Consider the following 13907-nt stretch of genomic DNA (forward strand, 5'->3'; position numbering starts at 1 on the left):
CGGCTGTGTCACAGACCACACACACACACACTGATACGGCTGTGTCACAGACCACACACACACACACTGATACGGCTGTGTCACAGACCACACACACACACACACACTGATACGGCTGTGTCACAGACCACACACACACACACTGATACGGCTGTGTCACAGACCACACACACACACACACTGATACGGCTGTGTCACAGACCACACACACACACACTGATACGGCTGTGTCACAGACCACACACACACACACTGATACGGCTGTGTCACAGACCACACACACACACACTGATACGGCTGTGTCACAGACCACACACACACACACTGATACGGCTGTGTCACAGACCACACACACACACACACACACTGATACGGCTGTGTCACAGACCACACACACACACACACACTGATACGGCTGTGTCACAGACCACACACACACACTGATACGGCTGTGTCACAGACCACACACACACACACTGATACGGCTGTGTCACAGACCACACACACACACACACTGATACGGCTGTGTCACAGACCACACACACACACACACTGATACGGCTGTGTCACAGACCACACACACACACACACTGATACGGCTGTGTCACAGACCACACACACACACACACTGATACGGCTGTGTCACAGACCACACACACACACACTGATACGGCTGTGTCACAGACCACACACACACACACACTGATACGGCTGTGTCACAGACCACACACACACACACACTGATACGGCTGTGTCACAGACCACACACACACACACACTGATACGGCTGTGTCACAGACCACACACACACACACTGATACGGCTGTGTCACAGACCACACACACACACACACACACACTGATACGGCTGTGTCACAGACCACACACACACACTGATACGGCTGTGTCACAGACCACACACACACACACACTGATACGGCTGTGTCACAGACCACACACACACACACTGATACGGCTGTGTCACAGACCACACACACACACACTGATACGGCTGTGTCACAGACCACACACACACACACACACACTGATACGGCTGTGTCACAGACCACACACACACACACACTGATACGGCTGTGTCACAGACCACACACACACACACTGATACGGCTGTGTCACAGACCACACACACACACACTGATACGGCTGTGTCACAGACCACACACACACACACTGATACGGCTGTGTCACAGACCACACACACACACACTGATACGGCTGTGTCACAGACCACACACACACACACACACACTGATACGGCTGTGTCACAGACCACACACACACACTGATACGGCTGTGTCACAGACCACACACACACACTGATACGGCTGTGTCACAGACCACACACACACACACTGATACGGCTGTGTCACAGACCACACACACACACACTGATACGGCTGTGTCACAGACCACACACACACACACACACACTGATACGGCTGTGTCACAGACCACACACACACACACTGATACGGCTGTGTCACAGACCACACACACACACACTGATACGGCTGTGTCACAGACCACACACACACACACTGATACGGCTGTGTCACAGACCACACACACACACACTGATACGGCTGTGTCACAGACCACACACACACACACACACACTGATACGGCTGTGTCACAGACCACACACACACACACACACACTGATACGGCTGTGTCACAGACCACACACACACACACTGATACGGCTGTGTCACAGACCACACACACACACACTGATACGGCTGTGTCACAGACCACACACACACACTGATACGGCTGTGTCACAGACCACACACACACACTGATACGGCTGTGTCACAGACCACACACACACACACTGATACGGCTGTGTCACAGACCACACACACACACTGATACGGCTGTGTCACAGACCACACACACACACACACTGATACGGCTGTGTCACAGACCACACACACACACACTGATACGGCTGTGTCACAGACCACACACACACACACACTGATACGGCTGTGTCACAGACCACACACACACACACACACACTGATACGGCTGTGTCACAGACCACACACACACACTGATACGGCTGTGTCACAGACCACACACACACACACACACACTGATACGGCTGTGTCACAGACCACACACACACACACTGATACGGCTGTGTCACAGACCACACACACACACACACACACTGATACGGCTGTGTCACAGACCACACACACACACACTGATACGGCTGTGTCACAGACCACACACACACACTGATACGGCTGTGTCACAGACCACACACACACACACTGATACGGCTGTGTCACAGACCACACACACACACACTGATACGGCTGTGTCACAGACCACACACACACACACTGATACGGCTGTGTCACAGACCACACACACACACACTGATACGGCTGTGTCACAGACCACACACACACACACACACACTGATACGGCTGTGTCACAGACCACACACACACACACACTGATACGGCTGTGTCACAGACCACACACACACACTGATACGGCTGTGTCACAGACCACACACACACACACACTGATACGGCTGTGTCACAGACCACACACACACACACTGATACGGCTGTGTCACAGACCACACACACACACACACTGATACGGCTGTGTCACAGACCACACACACACACACTGATACGGCTGTGTCACAGACCACACACACACACACACACACTGATACGGCTGTGTCACAGACCACACACACACACACACACTACTTACTACATGTCATGTGTTAAAGCATGAATCTCCCAGTGCTGCTCTAAGTGTATTCTGCCCCATATACAACCCCATAATGCACCGTGGCATGTGAAGGAGAAATGTGTGTGGTTTGAAACACGCCCACAGCATCACTAAATATCACTCAGTGTGTTCACTACATAATGCTTCTGGTGCAAAAGATAATGACACTGTGTGTGTGCGTGTGTGTGTGTGTTTGCGTGTGTGTGTGTCAGTGATCATCTTGTGTATTTTGGAGGTCATCATCTTCCTCCTGCTCATCTTCCTCAGGAAACGTATCAGGATCGCCATTGCTTTGATTAAAGAGGCCAGCAGGTAACACACACACACACACACACACACACATACACACACACTGTGTATTCTAACTCTGTCTCTTCATGTGTTTCAGGGCGGTGGGTCATGTGATGTCATCACTGTTCTACCCGCTGCTGACCTTTGCCCTTTTGGCTCTGGTGATTGCGTACTGGGCAGTTACAGCAGTGTATCCTACACACACACACACACACACACCCTGAAGCTGATTATTTTCCTAACAGCACATCCCCCAGTATAAACAGATGTTTTTTAGCCATTTCTAGTAACACTTCATATCTGTGATAATTCATATCCTGTTCTTTCGTTATAGCAGCTACAGTCCCTCATTCCCTCACCAGTCTCTCTCTATTCTCTCTCTTCTGGACAAAAATCTCTGACACTGGAGACTCCTTCCACACTTCACACACAAACATCTCATTAAAATTCAACAATTCCACAAGTTTATAACTTGTTTATTACCAGTGAAGTGTGTGAGCTGTACTTGTCCCTGTGAAGGAGCTGTTGCTATGGAAACCATGAGCGAGAGCATTAATATAAAGCTGTGCTGCAGTCAGAGCTGCTGTTAGAGAGAATTAATCACCACCTGATCCACCAATCAGAGTCCAGAACTCAGCAGCAGCTCAGTGACCCACCAATCAGTGTCCAGAACTCAGCAGCAGCTCAGTGACCCACCAATCAGTGTCCAGAACTCCGAGCTCCAGGTTAATGTCCACTCTTCATTAAAATATGAGACGTCTGTCTTGCTCACACACTCAGTGTCCTAAACAAATAACAATAGCGCGTTTGTCTCAGATCTCACGCCTGCTGGTAAAGGCGGCGGTGAGAAATTCTTCACTGAGCTTCAAACAAAGACTGAAGTGTCCTCCATCTTTATCTCACACTCATCACATGGTTCCATGAAGAGAAGCTCTCACACACCAGTCCTGACACACTGACAGCAAACGTACACACACATTGCATTGTGGGTAACACACACACACCAGCCGCACATTCCAGCCTTGCTGATGTTGAGGTGCGTCCCCTCAGGAGAGCAGGGGGACAGTGTGTAGGACACAGCTGCTGTTTCATGATGTGTTCCTTAATGACTTCCTGCAGGTTTCTGTCCACATCCAGCTCTGCGGTGTATAAAGTGTTTAACAGCAGCGAGTGTGAGTTCAGCAGGCAGAGATGTGACCCTGAGGTCAGTCACGTCATTACAAATGAATAAATAAATAAAATGTTAATAGTGCAGATGTTTCAGTAGATTCCTGTCTGTGTGTCCAGACATTTAACAGCTCCAACATCTCCTCGCTGTGTCCAGACGCCGAGTGTATGTTTGCCTTTTATGGAGGTGAGACGTTCTATCACAGGTACCTGATCCTGTTCCAGTTCTATAACCTCTTCCTCTTCTTCTGGTGTGTGAACTTCGTGGTGGCCTTGGGCCATGTGACCCTGGCTGGAGCCTTCGCCTCCTACTACTGGGCCTTTAAGAAACCTGATGATATCCCAGCATTCCCCATCTTCAGCTCGCTCGGCCGTGCTCTCAGGTGTGTGTGTGTGTGTGTCACTGTATGAGCCATCTCATTTATAACTTTTTAAAACGGTTTCAGATTAAAACACGATACCTTCTGATGAAATTTGTCACTTTTTGACAGTTGATTTTAATTTCCTTTTTCCAATTAAAAATGAAAATGAGCTGTCATTAACAGTGTAATGTGTGTGCATGCGTGTGTGTGCATGTGTCTGCGTGCGTGTGTGTGTCACAGATATCACACAGGGTCTCTGGCATTTGGTTCTCTCATTCTGGCGATTGTTCAGGTGATCAGAGTCACGCTGGAGTACCTCGAACACAAACTGAAAGGTCTCTGACTGCCCGTCTGTCTGTCCATCTGCCCGTCTGTCTGTCCATCTGCCTGTCTGTCTGTCCGTCCATCTGTCTGTCCATCTGTCTGTGTGTCTGTTCGTCTGTCTGTCTGTCTGACTGTGCATCTGTCTGTCCATCTGTCTGTGTGTCTGTCTGTCTCATAGCCCATGTTGGTGGTGTGTGAATGGTTAGTGGTGTTTTGATTACCTCATCACATCATCACCTCTCTGCAGAAAGTCTCACTGAACATCTGTCTCACTGAACATCTGTCTCACTGAACATCAGTGTCACAGCTGATTTATTTTCTCTGTTTTATTTTTTTATGTTTATTTGTTCCTTTAGGAGCTGAGAACAGATTTGTGAAGTTTTTGCTCCGCTGCCTAAGCTGCTGCTTCTGGTGTTTGGAGAAGTGTATTAGATTCATCAACAGAAACGCCTATATCATGGTACACACACACACACACACGCACACTCAGACCTGTTCAGTGTGTGAGTCTCTGACATTAATGCTGATGTGTTTGCTGACAGGTGGCGATTTATGGTAAGAACTTCTGCACGTCTGCTAAAGACGCCTTCTTCCTGCTCATGAGGAACATTGTCAGGTGAGAACACAGGGCACTTTCTGATGATATCACCATCTCATTCTCGTGTCTGTATGTGTGTAATAATAGAATGTGTGTGTTTGTGTGTTTGTCTCAGGGTGGCCGTTTTGGACAAAGTCACTGACTTCCTGTTGTTTCTGGGGAAACTGCTGATTGTAGGGATTGTAGGTGAGTAACTACTGTATGTTGTGTGTGTGTGTGTGTGTGTGTGTATGTTAACCAGTGTGTTAAACTCCATGACTGTGTGTGATCAGGAATCGGCTCCTTCTTCTTCTTCTCTGGGAGAATTAAGGCTGTTGAGGAAGCAGCACCTTCATTAAACTACTACTGGGTACCTATACTGGTATGTCCTACACACACACACACACACACACACAAACAAACACACAGACAGAAATGCAGATGAACAGACAGACAGATGAATAGACACACATTACACTGTTAATGACAGCTCATTTTCATTTTTAATTGGAAAAAGAAAAGAAAAATCAACTGTCAAAAAGTGTCAAAGTTCATCAGAAGGTTTCGTGTTTTAATCTGAAACCGTTTTAAAAAGTTATAAATGAGATGGCTCATACAGTGACACACACACACACACAAAAACACACACACACACACAATACACACACACAATACACACACACACACAAAAACACACAATACACACACACAAAAACACAATACACACAAACACAAAAACACACAATACACACACACACAAAAACACACACAATACACACACAAACACACACACACACAAACACACACTCTCACACACACACATTATAACTCAGTGTAGAGTTTACATGATTAATTCTGATCCATTGTTACAGATTTAAATCATTATATTCTCCAGACATTACACTGTTAGATAATAACGCTGTTACATTGTTGTTACACTGTTAGATAATAACGCTGTTACATTGTTGTTACACTGTTAGATAATAACGCTGTTACATTGTTGTTACACTGTTAGATAATAACGCTGTTACATTGTTGTTACACTGTTAGATAATAACGCTGTTACATTGTTGTTACACTGTTAGATAATAACGCTGTTACATTGTTGTTACACTGTTGCATAGCAACAAGCTGCTGTTACAGACAGGAAACATTTTTGTGTGATAAAAATAGTGATTTTTTCTTTAGTTTGTAAAGATTATGAGTGTCAGTGTGTTATTACTGATGACATCACAGCAATGAGGATGATGATAATGATGCCACAGTTTATGTAATCTGTGTGTGTGTGTGTGTTTCTCTCTCCAGACAGTGGTGTTTGGGACGTATTTGATCGCTCATGGTTTCTTCAGTGTTTATGCAATGTGTGTGGACACACTGTTCCTCTGCTTCTGTAAGTGTGAAGGCCCAAGTGTGTGTGTGTGTGTGTGTGTGTGTGTGTGTTACTTTCCTCTCTGTTCTTGTCTTCCATTTTCACAGTTTTCTGATACTTTTGCCTTCTCCCTCTCGCTCTTTCTCTTCACCCCACCCCCTGCTGTCTCTTTGCTAACAACCTGCTAACACTCTGAAACACTGAAGGTGAGGATCTGGAGAGGAATGATGGCTCCACCGAGCGGCCGTACCTCATGTCCCCTGAGCTGCATGACATTCTATCTGTTAGCAAAGTGATAGAGGAGGAAGACAGGGGAGAAGATGAAGAAGTGGCACTTCAGGAAAACGGAGAAGTGCAGCTCAAACAGCAGGAGACACTCAAAAATGAAAACGAGGAAGAAACACCACTAATGCAAGAGACAGTGTTAAAGCAGGAAGTAACACTAACACAGGAAGTAACACTAACACAGGAAGTGCCACTAAAACAGGAAGTAATGCTAACACAGGAAGTGCCCCTAAAACAGGAAGAAACACTAACACAGGAAGTGCCACTAACACAGGAAGTGGCAGAAAAGCAGGAAACACTGGCAGTGCAGGAGACGACACAGAAGGAAGAAGCGGAACTAACGCAGGATGCTATCACAGTAAAGGAGGAAAAAAAAGAAGTACAGGAAGTAGTGATGACAAATCCTCAAAACGCAGTGCAGCAAAACGGAATACACGAGGACGAGGTGCAGGAGACCAAGCAGTCACAAGAAGAAGAAGAAGAACAGCAGGAACCTGAAGCAGCAAAGCCTCAAGAGAACGGTCCTCAGGAGAGTGAGACTCCGCTAACGCCTCAGAACGAGTGAGGTGACCTAGCGAGAGCCACCGGCGTGTTCTGACAAACACTCGTGTAAAATTAACACATTCGCACGTAGCACGATGTAAATAAACCTCAACATGTCTCATTCTCATAACTAACCATTCTCACGCATTCATAACTAACTGGCTAGTCAAGTTAAACTAACTAATGCTAACTAGCACTAGTGAGGGAGTCAAAGTAAAAAAATATCCTTAAAACCAGCAGCATTGAGCCGTAACAAGGTCACGACCCCAAACACAGCAAAAAGGCGTGTCACAATTAGACCAATCACAGGTGGGGGGCAGGGTTAGATACACTGTTTCATTAGTTTCTTGCTTCTCTTAGCCTGGAGACATGCAACTGGTTTGAAGTGTTTGTTGTTGTTGTAATTGTTATTGTCAGGAGGTCAGGAGTGAACTGTAACCATGGTAACGACTGTCCATTTGTCGGTCAGTGAGCGCTGCTGTAACTCTTACACAGAGCAGTGAAGATGGAAGTGTTCACGACAGCCATGTTCCCAGTTCCATTCAGTCCGCCATCTTTGTCTCCAGGCTGATTGGAATTGTGGGATTGTTGTTTCCATGGAGACGCTCTCTCTACGCTTCTGAACAAAACATGATAATATTTCTTATTAAATTTTGCTGTATATTCTAGACATGATAATCAGCATGTGTGTGTGTGTGTTGTTCAGGAATGCACTAGCGGTGTAGCATTTTCGATTACAAATTCAGAACAAAAGCTTGTGAAATGATTTGAGATGAAAACAGTGTGTAAACGTTTACTCTGTGGCACTTGTCTTCGTCCTCCTGACGTCATAAATACAGATAAATATGTAAATGCTGTTAAATATTGGGCTAATGGTTTGCTAAAGCTAGCTAACTTAAATTAGCATGTTGTTAAACAAGCTAAAGAGAACTTGCTAGCTAGCGACTAGCCATAACAAACCAGATGATAGCTAGCTGAGTAGCTGCTGTCATGCTAGTTATAAAACAGCGTAATAAATAAACATAACTTCCATGTTGCCAGGAGGCACAGCCACACCCACTGCCATAACCGCCTACTTGACCACGCCCACTACAGTGAATGTGATTGTTCTGCCTTTTCTCTTTTTCTACCTCTCTCTTGGTTTTCTATCTTTGTACGTTGTTCATTGTGACTTTCAGTGAATAAACTGTTGCCTGCTTCAACTCTTCACCTGAGTGTGCTAATGCTAATGCTAACATTCTCTTCACTTTGCCTCTGCTTTACAGTGGTACAGTCCAATATAGGCCTGTCTCAAACCACACACACACACACACACACACACACACCTCCATCAGTCCACCGGAACGCTGAATATATTTTTTATGTTTTTTATTATTATTTATTTAAATCATTGTAGATTTATTTAACTAGATTTTGTGCTTTGAGTGTTTGAATATTTCCCCCACACTATACTAACCCCCACACACACTACCCACCCCCCACACTACACTCACCCCCACTACACCCCCTTACCTGAAGGTCACTTAACTTTTCAAGTGGACTCTCTACACTGGGCATGGTGATGGGATGGAAAAGTTTTTAGAACTTTCTGTTTATTTTATAATTATTGATAGATTTTGTATATTGTTTGATAACATTTTTATTGTTGTGTGATTGTTTGTTGATGATGTGTGGTTGTTTGTTGTGTGGTTGTTGTTGATGTGTGGTTGTTTGATGTGTGATTGTTGTGTGGTTGTTGTTGATGATGTGTGGTTGTTTGATGTGTGGTTGTTTGATGTGTGATTGTTTGATGTGTGGTTGTTTGATGTGTGATTGTTTGATGTGTGGTTGTTGATGATGTGTGGTTGATGTGTGGTTGTTGATGATGTGTGGTTGTTTGATGTGTGATTGTTTGATGTGTGGTTGTTGTTGATGATGTGTGGTTGATGTGTGGTTGTTGATGATGTGTGGTTGTTTGATGTGTGATTGTTTGTTGTGTGGTTGTTCATGATGTGTGGTTGTTTGATGTGTGGTTGTTGATGGGTGATTGTTTGATGTGTGGTTGTTTGATGTGTGATTGTTTGATGTGTGGTTGTTGTTGATGTGTGGTTGATGTGTGGTTGTTGATGATGTGTGGTTGTTTGATGTGTGATTGTTTGTTGTGTGGTTGTTGTTCATGATGTGTGGTTGTTTGATTGTGTGGTTGTTGATGGGTGATTGTTTGATGTGTGGTTGTTGATGGGTGATTGTTTGTTGTGTGGTTGTTTGATGTGTGGTTGTTGATGATGTGTGGTTGTTGTTGATGTGTGATTGTTGTGTGGTTGTTGATGTGTGATTGTTTGATGTGTGGTTGTTGTTGATGTGTGGTTGATGTGTGGTTGTTGATGATGTGTGGTTGTTTGATGTGTGATTGTTTGTTGTGTGGTTGTTGTTCATGATGTGTGGTTGTTTGATGTGTGGTTGTTGATGGGTGATTGTTTGTTGTGTGGTTGTTGATGTGTGATTGTTTGTTGTGTGGTTGTTTGATGTGTGGTTGTTGATGATGTGTGGTTGTTGTTGATGTGTGATTGTTGTGTGGTTGTTGATGTGTGATTGTTTGATGTGTGGTTGTTGTTGATGATGTGTGATTGTTGTGTGGTTGTTGATGTGTGATTGTTTGTTGTGTGGTTGTTTGTTGTGTGGTTGTTGTTGATGATGTGTGATTGTTGTGTGGTTGTTCATGTGTGATTGTTTGTTGTGTGGTTGTTGTTGTTTGATGTGTGATTGTTTGATGTGTGGTTGTTGTTGATGTGTGGTTGATGTGTGGTTGTTGATGATGTGTGGTTGTTTGATGTGTGATTGTTTGTTGATGATGTGTGATTGTTTGTTGTGTGGTTGTTGATGTGTGATTGTTTGATGTGTGGTTGTTGATGTGTGGTTGTTGTGTGGTTGTTGTTGTTGATGTGTGGTTGTTTGTTGTGTGGTTGTTTGTTGTGTGGTTGTTGTTTATGATGTGTGGTTGTTTGATGTGTGGTTGTTGTTGATAATGTGTGATTGTTGTGTGGTTGTTTGATGTGTGGTTGTTGTGTGGTTGTTGTTGTTGATGTGTGGTTGTTTGTTGTGTGGTTGTTGTTGTTGTTGATGTGTGATTGTTGTGTGGTTGTTGATGTGTGATTGTTTGATGTGTGGTTGTTTGATGTGTGGTTGTTTGTTGTGTGGTTGTTGATGTGTGATTGTTTGATGTGTGGTTGTTTGATGTGTGGTTGTTTGATGTGTGGTTGTTGATGATGTGTGGTTGTTGATGATGTGTCGTTGTTTGATGTGTGGTTGTTGATGATGTGTGGTTGTTGATGTGTGGTTGTTGATGATGTGTGGTTGTTTGATGTGTGGTTGTTTGATGTGTGGTTGTTGATGATGTGTGGTTGTTTGATGTGTGGTTGTTGGATGTGTCGTTGTTGGATGTGTCGTTGTTTGATGTGTGGTTGTTGATGTGTCGTTGTTTGATGTGTGGTGTTTGATGTGTGGTTGTTGATGTGTGGTTGTTTGATGTGTGGTTGTTGATGATGTGTGGTTGTTGATGATGTGTGGTTGTTTGATGTGTCGTTGTTTGATGTGTGGTTGTTGATGATGTGTGGTTGTTGATGATGTGTGGTTGTTTGATGTGTGGTTGTTGTTGATGTGTCGTTGTTTGATGTGTGGTTGTTTGATGTGTGGTTGTTTGATGTGTGGTTGTTTGATGTGTGGTTGTTGTTGATGTGTGGTTGTTTGATGTGTGGTTGTTTGATGTGTGGTTGTTGTTGATGTGTGGTTGTTTGATGTGTGGTTGTTGTTGATGTTTGGTTGTTTGATGTGTGGTTGTTTGATGTGTGGTTGTTGTTGATGATGTGTGATTGTTTAATGTGTGGTTGTTGATGTGGTTGTTTGATGAGTGGTTGTTGATGATGTGTGGTTGTTTGATGTGTGGTTGTTGTTGATGATGTGTGGTTGTTGTTGATGATGTTTGGTTGTTTGATGTGTGGTTGTTGTTGATGTGTGATTGTTGTGTGGTTGTTAATGTGTGATTGTTTGATGTGTGGTTGTTGTTGATGTGGTTGTTTGATGTGTGGTTGTTGTTGATGATGTGTGGTTGTTTGTTGTGTGGTTGTTGTTGATGTGGTTGTTTGATTTGTGGTTGTTGTTGATGATGTGTGGTTGTTTGATGTGTGGTTGTTGTTGATGATGTGTGGTTGTTTGTTGTGTGGTTGTTGTTGATGATGTGCTCAGTGGAGGATCTGGAGCGTAATGACGGCTCGGCTCAGAAGCCCTACTTGATGAATCAGGAGCTGATGAAGACGCTGCAGAAAAAGAACTCGGGGTGAAAGCAGCCAGTGAGGAGAGACATGTCCCCTACACCCTACCTAGTGCACTATAACTCAACACCCTACCCTGTGTCCCTCAGTATCACTCCCTGTGTCATGTGCAGCAGGTGTGAATAAACCTGAAAACAAGTGCATTTAGGGTCTGAAGTATACACATCTGGCTAGACACTTGTAGTGTAAAGTTCACTACAGCAAAGATTTTACACCATCTTCTTAACATGAGCTGAAATGTTCCACCCTACACCCTATAGAGTGCACTATTTGAGATGAGGCCCCTCTTTATGTAAATACAGAATAATCAGGTGTAAATCTCACACTCTGTAGTGCACTAGCTGTGTAACTGTATGTATGTATGTGTGTGTGTGTGTGTGTGTGTGTGTATTTCCTTCTGTAAAACAGTACTGATGAAATTTAATGTTTTTTTAGGTTTGAGCTTTTGTCACAGTTTTGTTTTTGTTTTCTGCATTTTGAAGAAATACTTACTGTATTAATAAAATAAAATAACAACAAAAATATAATCCATAAACATCATGGACCCCAGCACTCTGGTGTTTATTCTAATATATGCTAATGTTAATTCTAATATAATGTTTTTTCAATAAAAAAAATAACTTTTTTATTTTATATATCTACAGTGTTCAGTGTAAATGAGTACACCCCCTTTGAAAAGTACCATTTTAAACAGTATCTCAATAAACACAAAAACAAAATGTTGACAGGACTAAGTTTAATATAACATCTGTTTAATTATAGCATGAAAGTAAGGTTAATAATATAACTTAGAGAACAAAATTTTCAGTTTTACTCAAATTAGGGTGATGCAAAAATGAGTACACCCCACAACAAAAACTACTACATCTACTACTTTGTATGGCCTCCATGATTTTTATTGACAGCACCAAGTCTTCTAGGCATGGACTGAACACACTGGTGACATTTTGCAACATCTATCTTTTTCCATTCTTCAATAATAACCTCTTTTAGAGACTGGATGCTGGATGGAGAGTGATGATCAACTTGTCTCTTCAGAATTCCCCATAGGTGTTTGATTGGGTTCAGATCAGGAGACATACCCTTGGCCACTGAATCACTTTCACCCTGTTCTTCTTCAGAAATCCAACAGTAGCCTAAGTTGTGTGTTTAGGATCATTGTCATGTTGGAAAAGTGCATGATGACCAAGGGCACGGGGCGATGGTCGCATCTTCTCTTTCAGTATAGAGTAGAACATCTGTGAATTCATGATCAATGAAATGCAGCTGCCCGACACCAGCAGCACTCATGCAGCCCCACATAAGGACACTGCCACCACCATGTTTCACTGTAGGCACCATGCATTTTTCTTTGTATTCCTCACCTTTGTGACTCCATACAGTTTTGAAGCCATCGGTTCCAAAAACATTTATCTTGGTCTCATCACTCCAGAGTACAGAGTCCCAGCAGTCTTCATCTTTGTCAGCATGGGCCCTGGCAATCTCTAGGTGGGCTTTTTTGTGCCTGGGCTTTAGGAGAGTCTTCTTTGGTGGACGGCACCCATGCATGCCATTCCTCTGCAGTGTACGCTGTACTGTGTCACAGGAAACACTCACCCCAGTCTGGCTTTCTACTTCTTTAGATAACTGCAGTGAACTCTCATGCCGATTTTCTTCAACCCATCTCATCAGACAACGTTCCTGTCGAGGTGTTAACTTCCGTGGACGACCTGGACGTCTCTGTGAGATGGTTGCAGTTCCATCTTTTTAAAATTTTTGTACCACTTTTCCTACAGTATTCTGACTGATAAGTAAAACTTTACTGATGTTCTTGTAGCCTTCACCTTTCTGGTGTAAAGAAATGATTTTCTTTCTCAGGTCTTGTGACATTTCTATTCCATGTGGTACCATTACTGACAG

At 43.7% G+C, this 13907-nt stretch overlaps 1 protein-coding gene across 4 annotated transcripts in view; it reads left to right on the top strand.

Moving 5' to 3' along the window:
• The window catches only part of slc44a2 (solute carrier family 44 member 2), a 51584-nt gene that overhangs the window by 36844 nt on the left and 833 nt on the right, over positions 1 to 13907 (top strand). For 2 of the 4 annotated variants that reach the window (XM_058403952.1, XM_058403953.1), the window contains exons 12-22: positions 2996 to 3095; positions 3172 to 3264; positions 4194 to 4278; positions 4362 to 4624; positions 4844 to 4938; positions 5284 to 5387; positions 5470 to 5543; positions 5641 to 5711; positions 5798 to 5886; positions 6810 to 6894; positions 7080 to 8908. In XM_058403952.1, the coding sequence (XP_058259935.1) occupies positions 2996 to 3095; positions 3172 to 3264; positions 4194 to 4278; positions 4362 to 4624; positions 4844 to 4938; positions 5284 to 5387; positions 5470 to 5543; positions 5641 to 5711; positions 5798 to 5886; positions 6810 to 6894; positions 7080 to 7723 (1703 nt within the window). In that variant the 3' untranslated portion in view covers positions 7724 to 8908. Of the gene's footprint in view, positions 1 to 2995; positions 3096 to 3171; positions 3265 to 4193; positions 4279 to 4361; positions 4625 to 4843; positions 4939 to 5283; positions 5388 to 5469; positions 5544 to 5640; positions 5712 to 5797; positions 5887 to 6809; positions 6895 to 7079; positions 8909 to 11922; positions 12689 to 13907 lie in introns of those variants that run through there. The other 2 variants (XM_058403954.1, XM_058403956.1) reach the window with 2 other exon arrangements.

Source organism: Hemibagrus wyckioides, linkage group LG11 (genome assembly GCF_019097595.1).
Source record: "Hemibagrus wyckioides isolate EC202008001 linkage group LG11, SWU_Hwy_1.0, whole genome shotgun sequence".
In the NCBI taxonomy this organism is placed as follows: Eukaryota; Metazoa; Chordata; class Actinopteri; order Siluriformes; family Bagridae; genus Hemibagrus; species Hemibagrus wyckioides.